Genomic DNA, 20269 nt, shown 5'->3' on the forward strand with positions numbered 1-20269 from the left:
CCCTGTGGCTGGCTGGTAGCTGAAAATATTCACTCCAGAGAGTACTCCCCTAAACGGAAACTTCCTGCCTCATAAATGGATGGTGAGCATTGTTCTAAATGGAGTAAATCTCTCATGTCACAAGCAGTGCTAACGTTTCCCGAGCTCAACACTACTGAGATGCTTCCTCCCAGAAGTAGTTCCTGTTATTTATGGGTGTTACTGAGGGTCTGTGAGATTATTCTTTTGCATTAACCTCCAACACTTCTGATGCTGAATTATGCGTCGAATCAACATTAGTGTCATGACTCATCATGTGAGGGTCGGATGCTTTCTGGTCAGCTGAATACATGCCGGGTGACATGATAAATACTACATGGTGTAGTTTGAGGCAAAGACAGATACATGAGAGTCACCTCTTCATTAGTTTAGATTTAGGTTAGATTCAACTTTGTTGTTGTTGGACACACAGTAATGGTATGTGACCACAGGGGCGTTTATCATCCCAAGGGATCGCCTCACTTCCCAGCATTGGTCGCATGATTGACTGCTACTAGACACAAGGCACAGGCACCTGATTGGACGAACGCTTTCCCTCGTGGGCTGCTGCTCCCAGCTTTCAAACCGGAACCAACATGGCGGCTCGTTTGGAAACTTTCTTCTCTTATATTATGAAAACAGTTCACCGAAATGTGTTTCTGAAAACATTTTATGTGAGAAATAAGCCATGCAGTTGCCAAATCTGTCTTTATTTTAGATTGACAACGTTTAATTAAAAGGTTTCTAGGGAGTTTCCAGAGGCGGCGAGTTGCACCAGACGTCCCTGTTTTGCATAAAGTAGCCTAGACTTCAACTTTATGCAAATGCTTAAGCTTGTGCTTCAATTTATGTTGATGGCCTTAGTCTATAATTACATCATATTTTTTATAAAAATGACAAAGCTGCTTTTTTTGTTTGCACTAATTACTGCAGAAGACCTATTATTTTAATTAAGATTTGTCAATCAAGAAGTGTTTATGATCCTTATGGAAGCCATACTTTTGTTAAGGCAAAAATTTATTTTTACCAAATAAATGAACAGCATGTAGCATGTTGAAATATATATATATATATATATATATATATATATATATACAAAGATGAATGAATGAACAACAAACCGATGCCCCCTCTTAGTCAATTAGTCAACTAATCAGTCGTTTTGGTCTTAGTCGAATAAGATTTCTTTCTTTGATTAGTCATTTTTATGCTTTTTCCAATGACTTATTTCCAAGAAACTTCTGAGCACATCTCTGATAAACAAGATTTAAAGTGGAGCTTTTGTGGAGAAACTCAGTTTTACAGATCTGTTGATTAAATCAACTAATCGATTAGTTGACAAAATCCTATGAGTGTTCGTCGACTAAGTATTCTTTGGTCAGCCCTAGTAGGAAGAGATGAAAGTGAATACACTACAATCTCTGTAGTTTGTATACAGTACATAACTCACACACCCATTTGACTGATCAGCTGTTTGTCTTTGTTTTATGGGACTCAGCTGTTCTCTATCACTCTACTGTTATACATAAAGTCTACATGTGATTTATTGAACTACAATGCTCTTCTTGTTTTATGTGCATGTCTGCATTCAATATATATGATGATCCTCATGGGGGAAACGATGTTGTTGCAGCAGCAATAGAATAAGGCATAGAAAAAAAAAATGGGCTCCAAAACAAAACCAACAAATTTAAGAACTAGAAAATCTACAAATACAGCATATATATATGAACGTTGGATCCAAATAGCAGCACGAGAACAAACTAAGGCAGACGCTTATTTTTTATTGAGGCAAACATGCAGATGTTCTGGTTGCAGTTTCAAACAATTCCTGTAAAAGATTTTACTAGTTAACTTTAAATGTTTAAAGCCGTTGCCCACTTCAGTTACATCCTTTACGGGCTATAGGCTGGTTATGAGAGTGGTGTAATGTCTGAGTCATGGGTCAGCTGGAGCTTCATGCTAAAAGCTGCTGCCACTCCCAGCGAGGGGCCACAGATATAAAGTGATGTGTTGTGGAATACGCTGCAGACGTCCAGGTGAACGTTGCACCTGGCATCTCTGAAGGAGAGGGCTGGTTATCCATCCTAACGTTTAGCCAACATTAACACCTCAGAGATATTACCCTGTCAGTAAACCCCTTTAAACTTTGAGTATAACAACCTTTCACTTCAGTTAAGGTTTGGCATTGCTACCAACCAGTTTGTTAAAATACTAGTCAGATTCAGAAGTCCCATGCAAGCACATTTCAGGCTCTTTAAGACGACTGAGCTGAGAGTGGAAAAGCATTATTGCTTTGGCCAAAACTGCTATAAACTTGTCATTACTCTATTTTTGTAAGAGGCTGAAGTGTAGAAACAGCGTAGGTGGAAGTATCGCCCTGCCCCTGATTACCTCCATATGAACAGCCGAGTCTCTAATAATGGTTTCCGCTTACAGCAGAATGTTGTTCAACATTTTACCCATTTTGCGGTGATTCTGCTCAGAGTACACCCATGCAGGCAAGATATTAGTGTTTGAGATAGATGTAATACGTAGTATGACGTGTGTTTCATTTAACTTGGCTTTTAAAATTCATAATGTTGGTCGGTGGTTTGGCTCTCCTTGACATGGTTTGAGAGAATCTTTAGCTCACTTTTCATCGTGAAGTTATGCAGAACATTGTTAAAACCCCCTCCAGACAGTTTTACTTCCTGTGTTTTGCCTCTTTCTCAAACAGAGTATGGGGGTGTGGTTAATAGTCAGACATAATTCATTTAATGGAAACCAGATTGTGTCGTTTTTTAACCCAGTTTAGATGAAACCAGTTTAGATGAATTTACTGTTTATCAGACAACAAATGAGACAAGAATTAGCACAACACACGACTCTCTCTCATTTGCTCTCTTCTTTACCGATTCCTCCTGGCGAGGCACGCACTGCAGGACGGATAGACATTTTGCAGAGTTGAAATGCAGTTTTGGGACGTTTTGGAGGTGCACCGGCCACCAGCACCGGCCGCTCTCGCCTCAGCTCCCAGCACCGACACCGCACCGGGCTGCACTGTGATTCGTTTATTTCTCTAACGGGACTTTTCGCTTGTTTTCTCTTGGGCTGAAAGTTATGGTGAAAGTTATGTTCCCCGTCGTCCAGACCTGTTAGAGGCCGACAAACCTCCAAAACGTCATTGGCCACTTTCCGTTAATTTATCTCCGGCAGGAGACGGTAAAGAAGAGAGCGAGTGAGAGAGACAGTCAGCGTGTTGTGCTCATTCTGCCGGTGGGAATTTGTGTAATCCACTGCGTGCGTGTACACCCATTCACTGCATACACAAATGCCATTGTGAATATAAACCCACTAAAGTAAGGTGGAGGAAACTAAAAACTAAAATGAAACCCCTCAGTTAGTTAAAGCAACAAGTTGGGCTAGCTAACTACACCTAACTAGCAGTTTGCTGCTGTTCAGACACAAACGAGTTTGCCTGTGCAAGCTTGGGGGATGACGTATGACCTGCAGCCTCTACTATAGTCATAAGTCATATTCCGATTTTAGCAACAACCTTTTTTTTTTTTTTAACTTTGAGCACACAATGAAGTCATTTGGCTGATCAACTTAGTCAGGAAAGGACTCAAATAAATATGAAATATCATAGAAATGCCAAAATACACTGGAGGAGGACTTTAAGTGTTGTTTCATTTCTATTTGAGAAATCTGAAAAGTTGACCCTTAGTATTCTACGCACTGATGGCAGTAAGGAATGGTCAGGTTGTCTCTCTATGACACATGAAAAAAAGAGTTAGGAAAATGTGGATGGGGAAGGCAAACCCCTCCTGCAGCTCCTGCTGGCATGATGCCCCCGAGCAAGAGTCTGCGGTTGTACCGAGCAGCAGCCTGACGCGAATGTGTGGATGTTTGTAGCCTTCCCTCCCCCTGCAGCTACTCCTCCAGGTTGTAAATAACACTGAGCTCTTAGTCAGCTCGCCTAGTTAAAGGATTTCTTGTAATATCGGGGGGAAATATCATATTGTACCGGAGCACTTTTCCTAACCGTACTGTGAAAACTTTGTGGTATAAAATAGCACACTGGTGGCTCAGATAACTGCTCGTTCCTCCCTTCGTAGTTTGACTTTTTGCACATTTTGTTTTTACAGCACTAGACTGATCTCATGCGGGAGATCCCCCTGCTTAAACCCTGCACAATTATGGAGCCTTGAGAACATTTATTCCGTCGTTTTTGAATAGATGTGTGGGTTTAATTTCAAAATGACACATCCGTCCTCTTGAACAAAAGATGGTGCCTTTCCAAAGTTATTACCGAAAGCTGATAAAAGCCAAGCATTTTGAAAACGTGCTGATTTATTTATCGAAGGCCAAGTTATCAGAATTGTTTGACACTTTTGAATTGCTCGCCGAGAAACTAATTGGAAAAGCTTTTTCCGAAATGAATAAATGGCATTTTTGAATGAGTAAAAGCATTAATTTTTCAAAATCCAGATAGAGACCACAACTGTAGAGTCCTTACAGATGAAAGCGAGAAAAGAAAGTGGTGATTTGACAACATGCCGTAACAGGAAGGAATTTAAGAAGGGTACAACTTAGAAAGCAATTGCTATGATTTTGGAAATGAAATATGCAGCCTTTTAATCACGCCTTTCAACTGTGGCTGCACACGGCGACCCTTTACTTTGCCTGTTTGAAACAAAATATCACGCCTAAAATTTAACTGAAAAGACATCGAGTAAAACTTCACACCTTTAAAAAGCAATATCACGGCCTCCACAGAAGACCTCAGGTTCAGCTCATGTGATTGTGTCATGACAGGATGGGATGCAAAAACAGAAAGTTCTCCAACAAATGGCACCAATTCCTTAAACCCCCTCCCGCCCACCCCCAGGATAATCACACCCCAGACTGAGGTGAGAAGCGAGAGGAGAATGTTATGGCTGCAGGGTGTGCAAATTTACAACTGTCTGTGTGTGAGTAATGCTCAGTAGACTGGCAGCACTCTCCTTTACATGTTCCAGCAGGGAGCGTAATAACCCAATTAATACCTTATGTATTTATAAGTGTTGTTTTGCATACTTCACACTATGTGTGTGTGTTAGGGGCTGCATTTTATACGCTGGACATTTGAAAATCAGTCACAGCGACTTGGAATACGTTCACACGTTTTTCATGTTTTGAAAAGAAATCGGTATTATTCACCGTCTCAAATTACCTACATTCCACTGGGATTGAATTAGTATGTACATAGACTATGAGCAGCGTACAGTTTATCATTTAATTATTTACAAATGTTGATGTGTGTGTGTGTGAAAGCTCAGAGGTTTGGTTCCCTCGCAGACCACCAGGCTCCAATTAGTGACAGACGTCGGCGAATGGTTCGTGACATGCGGTACCCCATGGCCTCCTCCACGGCTCCTTTAGCAGTTCTAGCGAGTTCAGAAGGGTACAGAAATAATCCTTCAGATTGGAGTATATGTTAAGGTTTTCTATTTATATTTTCTGCATGTGTCTGCGACTTTTTACGTCTCTTAATTGCTCGTATGTATGGGGGGTTGTTTTGTGTTGGTGGTGTTATTATTGGGGGCTGAGTTGCTGTGTGTGGTGGATGTGCTGGCTGGCGGACAGGGAGGGGGGTCAGAGGACAGGACCTCTCTCAGAGGAGTGGCTGTTAACCCCTGACCTCGCTGGTTAAGCCTGCAGGGTGGTGGCGGTCGAGGCGGAGGGGGGGCACCCTGAGGTCCGTCTGGTTCAGGGGCACATGATGGCAGGCAGAGGGGGCGGCGAGGTGTCTAATCTGGTTTTTGTCCGTGAGGCGTTTTCACCTCCCCCACCATCCTTCCTCTGAGAACACAGTTTGAGAGGCAGGACAATGTCAAAGGGAAGTGACTTATTTTATGAGCCATTGAAAAGGGGATGGTGGTCTCCCCACAAAGGAGAGGCAGGGAGGCAGCGGAGAGCTGATGAATGCCATGACACACAGTCACATGTTTGTTTACAAGATGCTGCTCTCTTGTTTTAAACACCATAAATGGCAGTTTTCTTCTTCTGAGCGACACTTCTTGAACAATGCTCTGCGTCTTATTCCATCTTAAAGCACTCGGGCTGGAGGGGTGAGAGGCCCCTTTAAAGGAACTCTGTAAGGCAACTGAGAGCCAGTTCACCCATCACACAAAGACTATTCATGCCAGCAGCGATGGCAGAAAGATGACATCCACTGACCAAGCTTATTGTGAAATAGCGAAGGCAGGAAACATGTCACACAAAATCCAGCATGATGCTGATTTTTATGGGATCTAACGGTTCTTGTTAACCGTTCGCTCTCTTGTGTTCCAGCGGGGCCGTTTCTTCTCCCAGCGGTTTGAGAAATTGGCTGCCAAAATGTTTTCACAAAGTATGCATTAGCTAAGAATCTTCACTTTTCAGAGACTTAATCCTTTGAGCTAACAATGTGACATTTGTACAGACATTCCTGTGAAATATTGACCATCTCACTTTTATTTGTGTACTTTGGTAACTAGGGCTATTTTCCATGTGGATATAGCCCTTTTGATTGTACGCCGGTGCTGTGGGCAAGCAGGGGGCCCCGCTGGAGGAGAGACTGGATGGCTGTTTCACCTAAAAAGTCCAGTCTGTGTGTGTGTGTGTGTGTGTGCTGCTCCCTGTACCTCCAATCACGCTGGTACAAAGAGCCATGTGTTGAGCAGTGATGTGATGTGTGAATATGTTTAGGTAGGGGCTGCCAACTGTGCCTGGGTATGTGTGAGTGTGAGTGTGTGCGAGTGTGCATATGCATAACGGAGGGGGTCTGGTGGAATGGGTGAGGGTTGGAGGGGGAGAGAGAGATGAGTTTGGGGAGAGGACTGTGAGAGGAGGAGTGACTTGAGGCTTATTTGGACTTGATCCCAGACGGAGGGGTCCAGTTTATGGCGCCAGGGTGCATCCCTCCCTCTAATGCCCTGTTTAGATGATTGTATTGCTCTCTTCTGAGTCACTTCTGACCCAGCAGATAATTTTTCAACATCTTAGCTACCATTTAAGATGAGCAAAACATGTGCTGTTCAGTTTGATGTTCAGTGTGCTGAGGCAAAACTGAGATGGTCTGTTCAGTGTGATTAGCGTCATAGTTCTGCCAGCACACGTCAGACTCTTAAAGCTGTAGGAAACTGTTTTTTTCTTTATCTATACACATGTAAAATAATTCACATACGTCCTGTTTTTCTAATAGAGGTCGATGGGCGTTTCTATTACAGTACATGCAACAAAAGAATGAAAACAACCTTGAGATGTCACAGAAAAACAAATCCATATGGCTCAGGTTGTTATGGCAACATATTAAACATGGCAACCAGCAGTGAAAGTGGTGGAAAATCCCGGGCTTCGTCCGAAATCATACTATACACTACATACTCATTAAGTGTACTGTCGTTCAACATACTTTCATGTGAATAAACAGTAGTATGTATCTTTTCGGACGCACTGAACGTGTTTACGATGTCACTTCCTGAGAGCCTCTGTAACCATGGTAACCCATGCCAACCTCATGTGACGAAAACGACAGTTTGTGAGAATCAAAGTCTGAATTCATTTTAAATATATATTACGCCTAGCAAAGTGAGATCTTATACTTACAGTTAAATTGTCCTGTCCGTCATCGTCTGTTATGAACGTTGTCGTTACTACCGGATTGCATTGCGGGATATTTATGCCGCCGTAGTGTCCAGCAGTGCATACTGTAATATTTCACCGGAAATAGTATGCAATTTGCGTACTATTGGTTTCATACTAAGGTTTCAGACATATTAAAATGTCACATACTGTTTTAGCGTACTAAATAGCATGTTAGTGTGGAATTTCAGACGCAACCCCACAGTTGCATACTGATGATCAAACCAGAGGAACTGTAACAACCTGAACCAAAAATAGTACAGCAACGTTCAACCCAATAAATAATGGAATAGAAAGTTAGTTCATGCTTAAAGCTAACAGAGCTGGAATACAAGTGAGAAAAGGCAGTAAGCTTTACCAAATCCATTCACCAATAAATAGCATGAAGAGGCTTGTAGTTTTGTTGTCACTTGGAGGAAGTTGCATTTTTTTCAAAGGTGAAATAATTAATGTTTTAAAGGAACAGTTTGTAGCATTTAGGGGGATCTATTGGTAGAAATGGAATATAATATTAACAAGTATGTATTCTTTAGTGTATGACCACCTGAAAATAAGAATCATGTTTTCGTTAGCTTACAATGAGCTGTTTATATCTACATAGGGAGCGGGTCCTCTTCACAGAGCTGGCCACCATGTTTCTACAGTAGTCCAGAACAGAGAAACCAAACACTGGCTCTAGAGAGGAACATTCACGTTTTTGCGTCTGCCACCGTAGTTCTGCTAAAGGCTTGGCAAACGGGAGAAGTTTCAGTTGGTTGCAATCTGCAGCATCACTGCTACATGCCGCCAGATCCTACACACGAAACAATTCACAACTGTTCAGAAGAAAATAAGGAATGCGAAAATTAAGAAATTCACTATTATTGATATTGATTATAGAAGTTACAAGATGCCGCTAACGCCCGTTTAGTTCACAATTCATATAAAGGAAACATATGTAACACATTTCATTGCACATACCATGTGGAAACGAGAGTCAGCATTATCTCTTTAGGCTCAGTTAGTCTGGGACAGTGGGCTACCTCCGGGGTCTGAGAAGTGAAGCCAATGCTGAAGTGCCTTAAACTTGCATTCTTCCTAATAGCCAGCAGGGGGCGACTCCTCTGGTTGCAAAAAGAAGTCTGATTGTATAGAAGTCTATGAGAAAATGAGCCTACTTCTCACTTGATTTATTACCTCAGTAAACATTGTAAACATGAGTTTATGGTCTCAATTGCTGGTTTCAAGTCTTCTTCAATACAGCATGATGTTCATTTAGTAAATTATGGTCCCATTTAAAGTCAAATAGACCATAAATGAGGGGATGCTTTAGGGCAGGGGTGCACACACTTTTTCAGCATGCGAGCTACTTATAAAATGACCAAGTCAAAATGATCTACCTACTATAAAAATGCAAAACATATATTTATTAATAAATATATTGAGTATTCTTTATATGTACAATATATGTTGGTGTACCTTGCATAACTGCATGAACCCATATTGTACAATATAACTCTGTACATTTTTTGTCATTACCTTACTCTGATGACTTGCACTGAATGGAATCAGCCAGGGATGCATAGTCCGGACAGTAGCTGCTGATAGCCAGCCTCAAGCACACTTCCAAATGATCATCAGTCAAGGTGGAACGGTATTTGGACTTAATAATCTTCATGTGGGAAAAGGCTGACTCGCATAAATAAGTGGAGCCGAATAATGCAGTCAAGGAGGTAGCACATTTCCTCATGTTGAGGTACTTTTCCTCTGTGAGTAAGTTCCAGAACTGTCCATGAGCCCTGGACTGAATGTCAGCTTGTAGTGTCAAAATCTCATCCTCCACTCCAGATGAGTTCAGGTGAAGTGTTGCAATTTGTTGGCTGACGTCTATTTTAAAAAAAAAAAAATGTAATTTTTTTTTTTTTTTTTTTTTTTTTTTAATGCCATGCGATCTACCCACACTACCTTTGCGATCGACCGGTAGATCGCGATCGACGTATTGGGCACCCCTGCTTTAGGGCATGGCTACCTTGTGATTGACAGGTCGCTACCACGGCGTTGTTCTGTGTGGGAGTTGTCCGTGTTTTCGTCTTACAACTTTAACTCTTTCACAGTGCGTTTTCAGGTCATGAAAGTCAATTGTATATTTTTGGTTGCTTGAAAATGTCTTATTCAGCATCGGTTGTACTTAACTCCACCCACTCATATCACTTCTGGTTACAAAAAAAACAAGATGGTGACGGCCATAACGCCAAACTCAAGGCTTCAAAACCGTAGCCCACAAACCAATGGGTGACGTCACAAAAACTATGTCCACTTCTTATATACAGTCTATGGTCTGGGGTAAATAAATGCTGTAAAACATTACAGGTAATATTAAAGCTCCAGTCCATGTATAACATGGAAGTCCCGCAAGCAGCAGTGACCTGTGCATGCACACAGGCCTCGAGTCAGTGAGCACGAGCTGGTGGGGAAAACCAAACAGGCCGTTGGTGCCTCGATGCACTGAAAGGATCCCTGTGTTCGCCTGAATTCCACCAGCCACGTTTAAAACAAAACATTATTGCAGCTGCGACTTTGCATTCGTCCTCTCCTGACCCTCCTTTTAATTGGACGTTAAACTCACTTTCGACAAAGTTGGCATTCGTTGTTTTATCAAAGACCGTATTTAGGTTTTGTATAATGGTTTCGAGTAAAAGCTCAGAGAGTAGGTTGTGTTGAGATTTTTTGGCTCGGCCCAACACTAATGCAGATCTGTTTGAAAATGTTTAAACAGTTAGAAGTTCTCGTCTACATTTTTCAGAACATTTTTCCAACTACACTGAAGCTCCAAAACAGAAAAACACTTCACATCTCTCCGGGCATGCGAGGGCCACTTAAGCGAGCAGCTTTACACTGTTTCCCCGCTGTCTTCAAAGTGTTTGTTTACAGATTACAAAAGAGAGCATCACCAATTCAACAATGAATCATGTGACAGTCAGAGGTCACATGGAAATCATCACGATACAACAGACAGAACTGTCATTTTCTTACATACATTTTTCAGTTTGTTGAAATGCTACCCTGTGTTGATGCAAAGCCAAAATGAGAGGGGAGAAAAAGCCTTTTTACATTTATCTGCATCAATGTTCACATGGCTGGAGTTCTCTCCAGCAAAGTGGGAGAGGAGCTAATCCTCTCCTCTTAAAAGTCTGTGTTTCAGAAGGACACAGCACTCAGAGAAAGCTACAGCACTGAACTATCAATCAGGACAGGGAAGTGCCAGGATAAGAGCAAGGCTCCATAAAGTGGCCGGCTAAAGACTGCTCTGAGCTGAGTGTTGCAATTAATCCACTTAAGTGCAGTTAAGGGGGTTTTCACAGCCAAGGTGCATTTGATTTGGTGAGGGGTGAAGTTGTTACTCAGTAGTTGAAAGGTATTGTGTTAATGATCGATATACACGTGTGTTTCGAGCAAGTAAAATATCCACTAAAGTCAGCCAGTTGGCTCAGTTGATTAATATATAACCCTCACAAAGCCGCTCTGCAGGTGTACAGATTCTGACTGGCTCTTAAAGTATTTAAATTGCCTTTAGAGTCCTACTGTTGTGTTCTTTTTATTCTAACATAACTGATGTTGTATTGATGTGATTGTGATGCCCGTTTCCTGTGTCTATGGTGTTTAACGGTGTATTCTCCTCGTCTCTTCCAGGAGCCCCGTTGAAAGTGTGTCCGCAGGGCTTCTCCTGCTGCACGGTGGAGATGGAGGAGAAGCTGAGCCAGCAGAGCCACACGGAGATCAAAGCTCCCGTCTCCAGGCTTAGCACCAACTTACAATCCACCTTCAGACAGAGGCACGACCACTTTGACAGTAAGCAAACACACTCCAAACAAACAAACACTCACATGCACACCAGCCACTTTTCAGACTATGTTGTGCCGCCGGCCCAGTGTCCCCAAAGCAGCGCTTGTGTTGCATGATTTTTTGACGGACGCTCCCACCTGCCAGTGCACTGCCCCGAGCGGAGACAGTCAGTCTGTGTCCGTTGGCCCGTCCACCTGTCTCTCAACGTCTCAGCTCCCTCCCCGCCTCATCCGCCCCCCTCCACTACCCGCTTCCTTTCTCTCCAGAGAGACGTGCACACTTTCCAGACGGGACCACACACATCTTCAGATTTAGTCTTCTCTGTACTTCCTGTTCCTCTGTGTGTGCGAGCACATGTGTGTATGCCTGTAAATATTGGGATCGGGTTTCCCTTTCTGAGGGTGGGAGCGCATGGGAACATGCGGCAGTGCTGAGTCACCGAGGGGTAGCGGGGCAACTTTGACTGCCCTCAGCCACCCGACCGTGTCACCACAGCAGCTCTGCTGGAAGAGAAGGACTGCAAAACAGATGGACTTGAAAAAGATTGATTTTCAAGTCTCTGAATACTTTGGGATTTTGCTTGTTAAGGGCGGTTATGTGCGTGGTTTGATGCGTTTGTGTTCCTGTGCGTATGCGGGTCAGAGACCTTCAGATCTTATGTGTCCGTGAAAGGGAGCGAGGGATAGTCAGTAACGAGGAGAGTGTGTATTGCAGCCAGATGTGAACAGGAATGTGACGTGTCGGAATGCAGTGGCTGCTCGAGCCGTCCCGCCCCTCTTTTTCCTCCTCTCTTACTGCCCTTTGTCCCCAGCTCATGCCTCACTCTCCCAAAAAACCCCTCAGACCTTTACTTTCTCTTTCCATCACACACAATGTCTCGCTGTTCATCATGTCGATCACTGCATGCATCTCTCTAATGTATCTGTGCTTGGTTCTGTCTTCCACACTCATGTCCTCGCTGCTTTCTTACACAATTCAACCGGTGCTTTCTGTGACGTTATTTTAGGGCTGCAACTAACAATTATTCTCAGCGATTAATCTACAGATTATTTTCTCATTCAATCATTTGGTCTGTAAAATGACAACAAATTGTGAAAAGAATAGTAGTAATGGAAATGGTGGTAGAATCTTTGCTTAAATAATTATTTAAAGCGACAGTGTGTAGGATTTGGTGGCATCTAGTGGTGTGGTTGCAGTTTGCAACCAACTGAGTACCCCTCCGCTCACTCCTCCCTTTCCAAGACTGCGGTAATGTGAGCCGCCAAGTGCAAAACTGCGGTAACGCCGTTCGCCTCGTGCAGAGGTCATCCATACCATAATAACACTACTTTAGGAGCAGCGGAAGTCAGACGGCGTCTAGCGGTACCACAGCTTTGCACTCTGCAGCTCACTTTACTGCAGTTTCACAAGCGTGTCGGAGAGCTACCTTGGCAACGTAAAAACACGAAAAGTCTCTCTCTAGAGCCAGTGTTTGATTTGTCCGTTCTGGGCTACTGTAGAAAATATGGCGGAGCAAAATGGTGGACTCCGTGAAGAGGAGCCGCTCCGTACTTAGTTACGAAGGGCTCATTCTAAGCTAACAAAACCACAACCATTCTTAGTTTCAGGTGATTATACACTAATGAAAACATAGCTATGAATATTATATTCCATTTCTGCTAATAGATCCCCCAAAATGTTACACACTGTTCCTTTAAATGGTTGTTTGATTTTCAAAATATTTGTAGATTTTCTGTCAATCTATTAATAGAATGATCGTTGCAGCTTTACATTGTTTAAAATTGTCAGGTTGCCTTTACGTCAAATTATATATCGTAATTATCCCCCAGTCTATGAACATAATGATTTTGTCTATTGATTTAACTAGGAAATTTTGCAATATTTCTTAATAAAATTCTTCTTATACAGTCGCATATAATCTGAAATGAATTAAACCATACCTCACTTGGCCTTCTACATCTACCTTAGTTAGTACTTTTAATATATATATATATATTTTTTTTTACTTCTGACAACGTAGCAGTTCTTGCTGCAGTAAGAAAGAGAACGATTTCCTGGTTGAATAAATACATTGACATTTCTTGTAGCTGCTTTGCCTTCGGTCTGTTGGGGCTACAGGCGGTGACGTTTTTATTGTCTGCACATTTAATAATGGATGTGATCCTGCTGAGAAGAATGGCAAGACTAATACGGAGCTCTTTGATTTTGAGAAACTGATACTGGAACCACAATTGTCTTGACAATTTTACACATAGCTATAAAAAAATCTGCTGTCAAACTTCATTGTGGCTTCAGCAGAGAGAGTTTTTTTTCTCAATCTGATGTCAAAGTTTAAACCAGTAATATATCATATTTCTACTGTTGCTTGAATATTGTTACTGTTTTAGGACGCGGTTTTCTTCTAAGATCCAACTTTAAAACAGCAGTGGGTAGAATTGGAGCAAATATGATTTTTATAAAATTGTCACTATATCCAGAGTAGTGCATGAGACAGGTAATCTGAAAAAATCATGTGACTCTGTATCCTCTGTTGCTCCTAACGGCATCTGCAGGATTTCACAGACCGGAGGAAAACAAGCAATCAGAGCTGATCTGGAGTCTGCCGTCTATTAGAGCCGGCTGTCAATCACTCGCAAACTCCCATCAAACGGTCAAACTAGGCAGCGCTGATCAAATAAGAATCAATATTCTGTTACTATAATGTCTATTTCTCACGTAAAATGTTAACAGAATCATCTTGTAGTGTACTGTTTAGCTGTAAAATGAGAAAGTTTGTTACCTGGCAGCCATGTTGAGAGCTGTTGAGGAAATACCAAGCACCGCCCACCAGCCAGAGCACAGCCAATAGGAACGCTCAATAGGAACGCTCTCTCTCTGAAATGACCTGTGATTGGCCAAAGTCTTCCGTCACGGGCTAGATATTCTAAAGCCTGAAAACAGAGCCATGAGGAGGTGCAGAAGTCTGTTTTTTTCTCAGAACACTTGAATTACAATATGCTGAAAGGTTATTATGGAATATTTGCCCAATGATGCCAAAAACATTCTACCTACTGCCGCTTAAAATGTTCATAACGCAATCATTACAGCAGACTGATCATGCAAAAGTCATAACTGTAGGGTCATCTGTTTGACCAAGAGGGGGCAGTCTTCGAGCTGACAGTGAACCCCCCGTCCCCCGTCCCTCATCACTGTAGGCAGGTTGCTGCTGTCTGAACTGTTAGATGTGGGATCTCTTTACAAAGACCTCCTGTGCTCTCTTCCACCTGGGACATCAGACCGTCTCTCTCACTGGATACGGTGACAGGGCTCGGGTTGCCGTCCTATTGTTTCCTCCCGTTGTCACGTCGAGACACCCTGAAGGAGCCACTTCCCTTCGGTGAAACTGTCACAGGAAGTGCCTATTGTATACATACCGCCGCTGAAGAGGACTGTCACGCCGATGACGTCTGCTAATTGCTGCGGGACGCATGTGTGCGTAAACACAGCTGCAACTGTACATGGAGACAGACACAACAACATGCACTCGCACACTAACAAACTCAGGAAGTAGTGTATGTGATTAGGCAGGCTCTCATCATGCGCCTGGAGCTAGGAGTCATGGCCAATTAAGACCAGGGCCAGAAATAGTTCTCCCCTCTCTGTGTGTGTTTGTCCTGGCCTCAGCCTGTCTGTCCTGTTGCATTGACCCCATCCAGCAGAGCGAGCCTATGTCTGGGATTTAAGCTCTTGGATTAAGGCCCCTTGTCTCCAGACACACACAGACACAGACACAGACACACACACACACACACACACAGACACACACACACACACACACACACACACACACACACACACACACACACACAGAGACATCCATCCGAAGCTCTGGAGTCCAACAGCAGGAGGGACAGAATCCCATCCTGTAAGAAAAGGGAGAAGCGCAGGGACTAATTGGCACAAATAGGATGCAATTACTGCCTGGGCTGGGATTGGGAGGAGCAGAGTTTATAGGGACACGGGTGGGGGGTGCTGGGGGGGGGGAGAGAGGAGAGGGAAGTTCCTTGGAAGGAGGAGGAAGTAGGAGGGAGGAGTGGGAGGAGATCGGTCAGCTCCTCTGTTCCCGTGATGGATTGGGCCTCAGATCATCGCTCATAATTTAGGGCCTTCTCTGCAACATGTGGAAATGATGACAGGGGAGGGAGCGGGGAAAAGACGCACAGAGGCAGGACTTGTCCTTCTTCCTCGCATTTCGCTACAGCGAACACTCTCTCTTCCAGCGTAACCTTTCACCCAGATTCTCTCAGACCATTGGCTGAGCGACAGGCGCATTTTTTAATGGAAAAAATCCTGAGGGAGTGTTCAGCTCCTCGGCCTGTTGGCAGGCGGCTGCGTGTCATAAACTGTTTTTAATGACAATGCAAGATGCCTGTGTAATGCTGCTCATACTTCAGACCCTCGGCTCGGGCCAAAGAACACCCTCCCCCCCTCCATCCCCGCCGCCAACGCTCACACACACCCCACACAGGCCGCTCTCTTTTTAACCAGTGGGTTTGTCCAAACTCATTACAGGGCTTATCTGTTTAGCATATAGGCATTACCGCTCTAATAAACTGCAGAAAGGAAATAGAGAAGTTTCGGGTTGTCCTCCTGCTCCGTGCCTCTTCCTCCTCCTCCTCCTCCTCTTCACCTCCTCCGTCTCCTTTCACTGACTTTAAACTTGTGGCTACTATGACATTCCAGGGACGGGGGGGTGGCCCTTTTGTTTTAATCTCTGTCAATGGAGCGTGGAACTTGGTGCCCTCTCCCCTGGCTTTGTGTGTGTATGCGTGTGTGTTGGAGGAGGAGGGGGGGGGGGGGCGATGATGGCGGGGAGGTAAATGGAGGGGGCTGCAGTGTTTCCGGTATCCTTGGCGACACAGTGGGGATTTGGAGTTAAAAAAGCCCTCAACTTAACCCGCCCCAAGCCGCCCTCACCCCTCCCCTACCTCATTTTTTCTTTTTAGTGTGTCAGTCTGAAGTGGAAGTGACAGCGCTACTTGGTGTGTGTGTGTGTGTGTGTGTGTGTGTGTGTGTGTGTGTGTGTGTGTGTGTGTGTGTGTGTGTGTGTGTGTGTGTGTGTGTGTGTGTGTGTGTGTGTGTGTGTGTGTGTGTGTGTGTGTGTGTGTGTGTGTACGTGTACGTGTACGTGTGTGTGTACGTGTGTGTGTGTGTGTGTGTACGTGTACTGGTGGCAGGGAGCGTTTAGTGACTCCCCCTGTGAGAGCATGGGAACTTTACATTTCAAAGCCGAGCAGAGGGCACCCAGAGAAACTGCAGCGGGACACAAGTTTTGTGCGCACAGAGCAGCGAGGGGGAGACGGAGAGCGGATAAAAAAGAAAAGAAGAAGAGATGAGTGAAAGGGGGTGAGTGTATGCTTGCATGCACGCGAGACTGAAGGTGAAGCATTTTTCAGAGACTCTAAGGAATTCTCATTTTGTTCAGATTAAGAAAGTTGGAGGTGGGGTGGGGGGGGGGGTGTCCATGGGAGAGGGGGGCCTGGATTATTGGGGGTGGGGGAAAGCGGCGAGGGGGGTGATGGACATTCCTCAGGATGAAGTAGGTCATTGTTCCCTGTCTCTAGTGAAGAGAGCTCTCTGAAGGAACTGATGAAGTGAAAGCAGCGGAGGGGAGGGAGTTGCAGGGCTGGATGGGGGGTACAGGTCCATATACGGGAGGGGTGTGGGGTGGGGGGGTCGCATTATTCAGTAATCCTATTGAAAATGCCTCTGAAGGACAGTCCAAGACAAGCCGGGAGAAAGGAAGGCGAATGGAATGTGACAACGGAAAAATGCCATTGATGGTGGTCAGTTTGAAGCGGCTTGATGTGGAGAGACGTCTCCGCTGAATGGCGAGTCCGTCGCTCCCATACTCGGCCGCTCGTTCAGCCTGACAGAGATGCTCCGGCTCCACCTTCCACCCCTCCTGCTTCAACTCCTCTCATCTCCTCATTTCCAACAGCCCCCCTCCCCACAATACATTCCTCTGCCTTTCATCCAAGATTTTATGCTTAAGCTGTTTCTGTTGAGATACTCAAAATGTCAGGACACGGGGCACAGGTGAAATGGAATAACCATCGTTCTGATTTCAAACGGTGGCAGCAGCAGAGTCAGAAAGTGCCAGATACAGCCTTTTGGCAGCAATATTGCACTTTTGAAACGTTCGTTTTTGTCAGACAACCGCAATAATTTAGATATTTACATACACTGTGGTCATGCTGGAATCTGTTTGCAATAACATGATGAAAACCTCACAATGTGCTTGTGTGTTGCCTTATGTTTTGTAACAGGATACATACAAAGTGTGAATTTACCGTGCCCAAACAAGTGAAATCACAAGTAACTGAGTTAAAGATGATGTCCCAAGTAATATGTAGTCCATCATACAAACTCAATTTCCTTTGTAACATCTCTAAGATAAATCTCTCCCTGTAGACGGACATGAAATGTTAACAATGTCAAATTGTTTGTTCTGTCTCTTTGGCAGCCTCAGCTTTTAGTCATCACCCTAATCCCCCCCTCCTTTCTTTCTTGTCTCCGCAGAGTTTTTCCGTGAGCTTTTGAAAAACGCAGAAGTCTCGCTGCACAACATGTTTGTGCGCACGTACGGCATGATGTACGTGCAGAACGCGGAGCTGTTCAAGAACTTCTTCGAGTCCCTGACTCGGTACTACAATTCCGGCAGCGCCGCCGTCAACCTGGACTCTATGCTGTCGGACTTCTGGAACGACCTCCTGGAGAGGATGTTCCGGCTGGTCAACGTGCAGTACGAGTTCAGCGACGCCTACATGGAGTGCGTCAGCCGGCACACCGAGCAGCTGCAGCCCTTCGGCGACGTGCCCCGCAAGCTCCGCATCCAGCTGACGCGGGCCTTTGTCGCCGCGCGTACCTTCATGCGCGGCCTGACGCTCATGCCGGAGGTGGTCAATAAAGTTTCTATGGTAAGTGAGAGGTGCTTGTGTAGTAAAAACAAGACAATATGGCTGGACTGTGTATAATCTGTGTATAATGACTGCATTGTTATACAGATAGTCAGTGGTCATGTCTTTAATGTTAAATCCAGCGGTACATGTCCACCAGGTCTGACGAGGACACTAGGAGACGCGCTGCTCCACTCAATTGGCAGATCAAGCGATGACGTACCCTCTCGTGGAATGCGCGTGATTGGTCCCTGGTTTTCTGTTGGCCGTTTCAAACAGGAAACAACATGCTCATAAACTTTCTGTTATTCCGTCTAAACAATCCACCGAAATCTACTTCTGAAAACATTTTAAGTGAGAAACAGGCGATGCCACGGCTGAATCTTATTTCATTTTAGAACTAGATCGCCTAGTTTTGTGAGCCGGACGCGTCGCGCTGGACAGGCTCATTTGCATAAAGGACTATTCCTCGCCTTTTCATTTTGAAAGAGCGACGGCCAATGTGGAAACTCCAACACTCGGCTGACCAATCGTTTCACTTCATCACTCAGTCAGTCAGTGACAGACTTTTGCGTTTGTAGAGCTGGCTCTCTGCGGTCCAGCCAAAAAGGCTATCAGTCAGTCTACTACCGGACAGTTTTTCCAGAAAGCTCCGTCCAGCCCTCCCTTCTGTGTTTCATATCTTTCTTGGAAAAACTGTCTCCATTACAGTGTCTCTGATAACATAAACCCCGTTGACTGCTCTGGTATGGCATGTTTTTCCACTGCAGTGAGTGATTCATTAATGATTAGATTATACTGCAGTCTAAGTATGTGTCTGTGGCGGTTTTGGATAAGTGTTTTTGCTGTGGTGAAATGATAACACTATGCTAACCGCCCCCCCCCCCCTCCAGGTCAGCGCGTCTCCCAGCTGTGTGCGAGCGTCCATGAAGATGTTGTACTGTCCCTACTGCTCGGGCCAAGTGGCCCTGAAGCCCTGCGGGAATTACTGCCTGAACGTGCTGCGTGGGTGTTTGGCCAACCAGGCCGACTTGGACACCGAATGGAACAACTTCCTCGGTAAGCGACCATCAAGGACACCTTCTGCAGCCATTATTAAAGTAACCTGACCTGACCGAGAGCGCACCCTGCCAGAACCAAACGTGTTTGATTTGGCAACAAAGTAGATTTATACAACTCCCTGCTTCTGTGTTCTTTTACAAGTTGCCACTGCTGTGCTCATGTTTCACCGAAGAATCATTAAAGTTGGCTCTAATCTGTCTTATCTAAGCATGCACTCCTCTTAACCCTTGTGGGCATGAAACCAGTGTGACATGATGGGATTGGTGACATGATGGAACTGTGGTAATTAGATGAGAGTTCTATATATATGTTTTTTCCGGTCTATTTTGTGGTTTTATTACACTTCAGTTTAGAACCTGTTTAACAAAGGAACACTGTTTACTGTAAAAAACAAATCATGTACAAGCACGTCCCTCATTCTTTAGCATGTTGTATGAGTAAATGGAGAGAGGGAGGTGTTGTACATGTTGTGCGGGATGAATGCAGCTCTTGTGTTGTGTAAACACAGACCCAGATCAGTTTCATTACGTCCAGGGTGGTGCATATATCCACTGTTCTCCTTAGTATATTTATTCTCCGTGTACCACCGTTACATGCGTCTGTCCCTGGCTGCTGACACTGCTCCTGTCTGTGGAGGCGTCTGGTTTCTGCAGCAGCTTTACTTTGCCATAACCTGAGCGTTTCACTGGTCAGCGCTCCCCTACTCTCGGTCATGTGCCTCCCCCTAGTGGCAGCTTTTTGTAACGTCAAGCTTCACTGAAGAAAATCATACTGTATTC

At 44.4% G+C, this 20269-nt stretch overlaps 1 protein-coding gene across 2 annotated transcripts in view; it reads left to right on the plus strand.

Annotated features, from left to right (window-relative positions):
• The window catches only part of gpc4 (glypican 4), a 43046-nt gene that overhangs the window by 16731 nt on the left and 6046 nt on the right, over positions 1-20269 (plus strand). For both annotated transcript variants that reach the window (XM_074647935.1, XM_074647934.1), the window contains exons 2-4: positions 11338-11496; positions 18052-18449; positions 19322-19487. In XM_074647935.1, coding sequence (XP_074504036.1) covers positions 11338-11496; positions 18052-18449; positions 19322-19487 — 723 coding nt within the window. The remainder of the gene's footprint in view (positions 1-11337; positions 11497-18051; positions 18450-19321; positions 19488-20269) is intronic.

The sequence above is a fragment of the Sebastes fasciatus genome, chromosome 10 (assembly GCF_043250625.1).
Source record: "Sebastes fasciatus isolate fSebFas1 chromosome 10, fSebFas1.pri, whole genome shotgun sequence".
NCBI classification, from domain to species: domain Eukaryota; kingdom Metazoa; phylum Chordata; class Actinopteri; order Perciformes; family Sebastidae; genus Sebastes; species Sebastes fasciatus.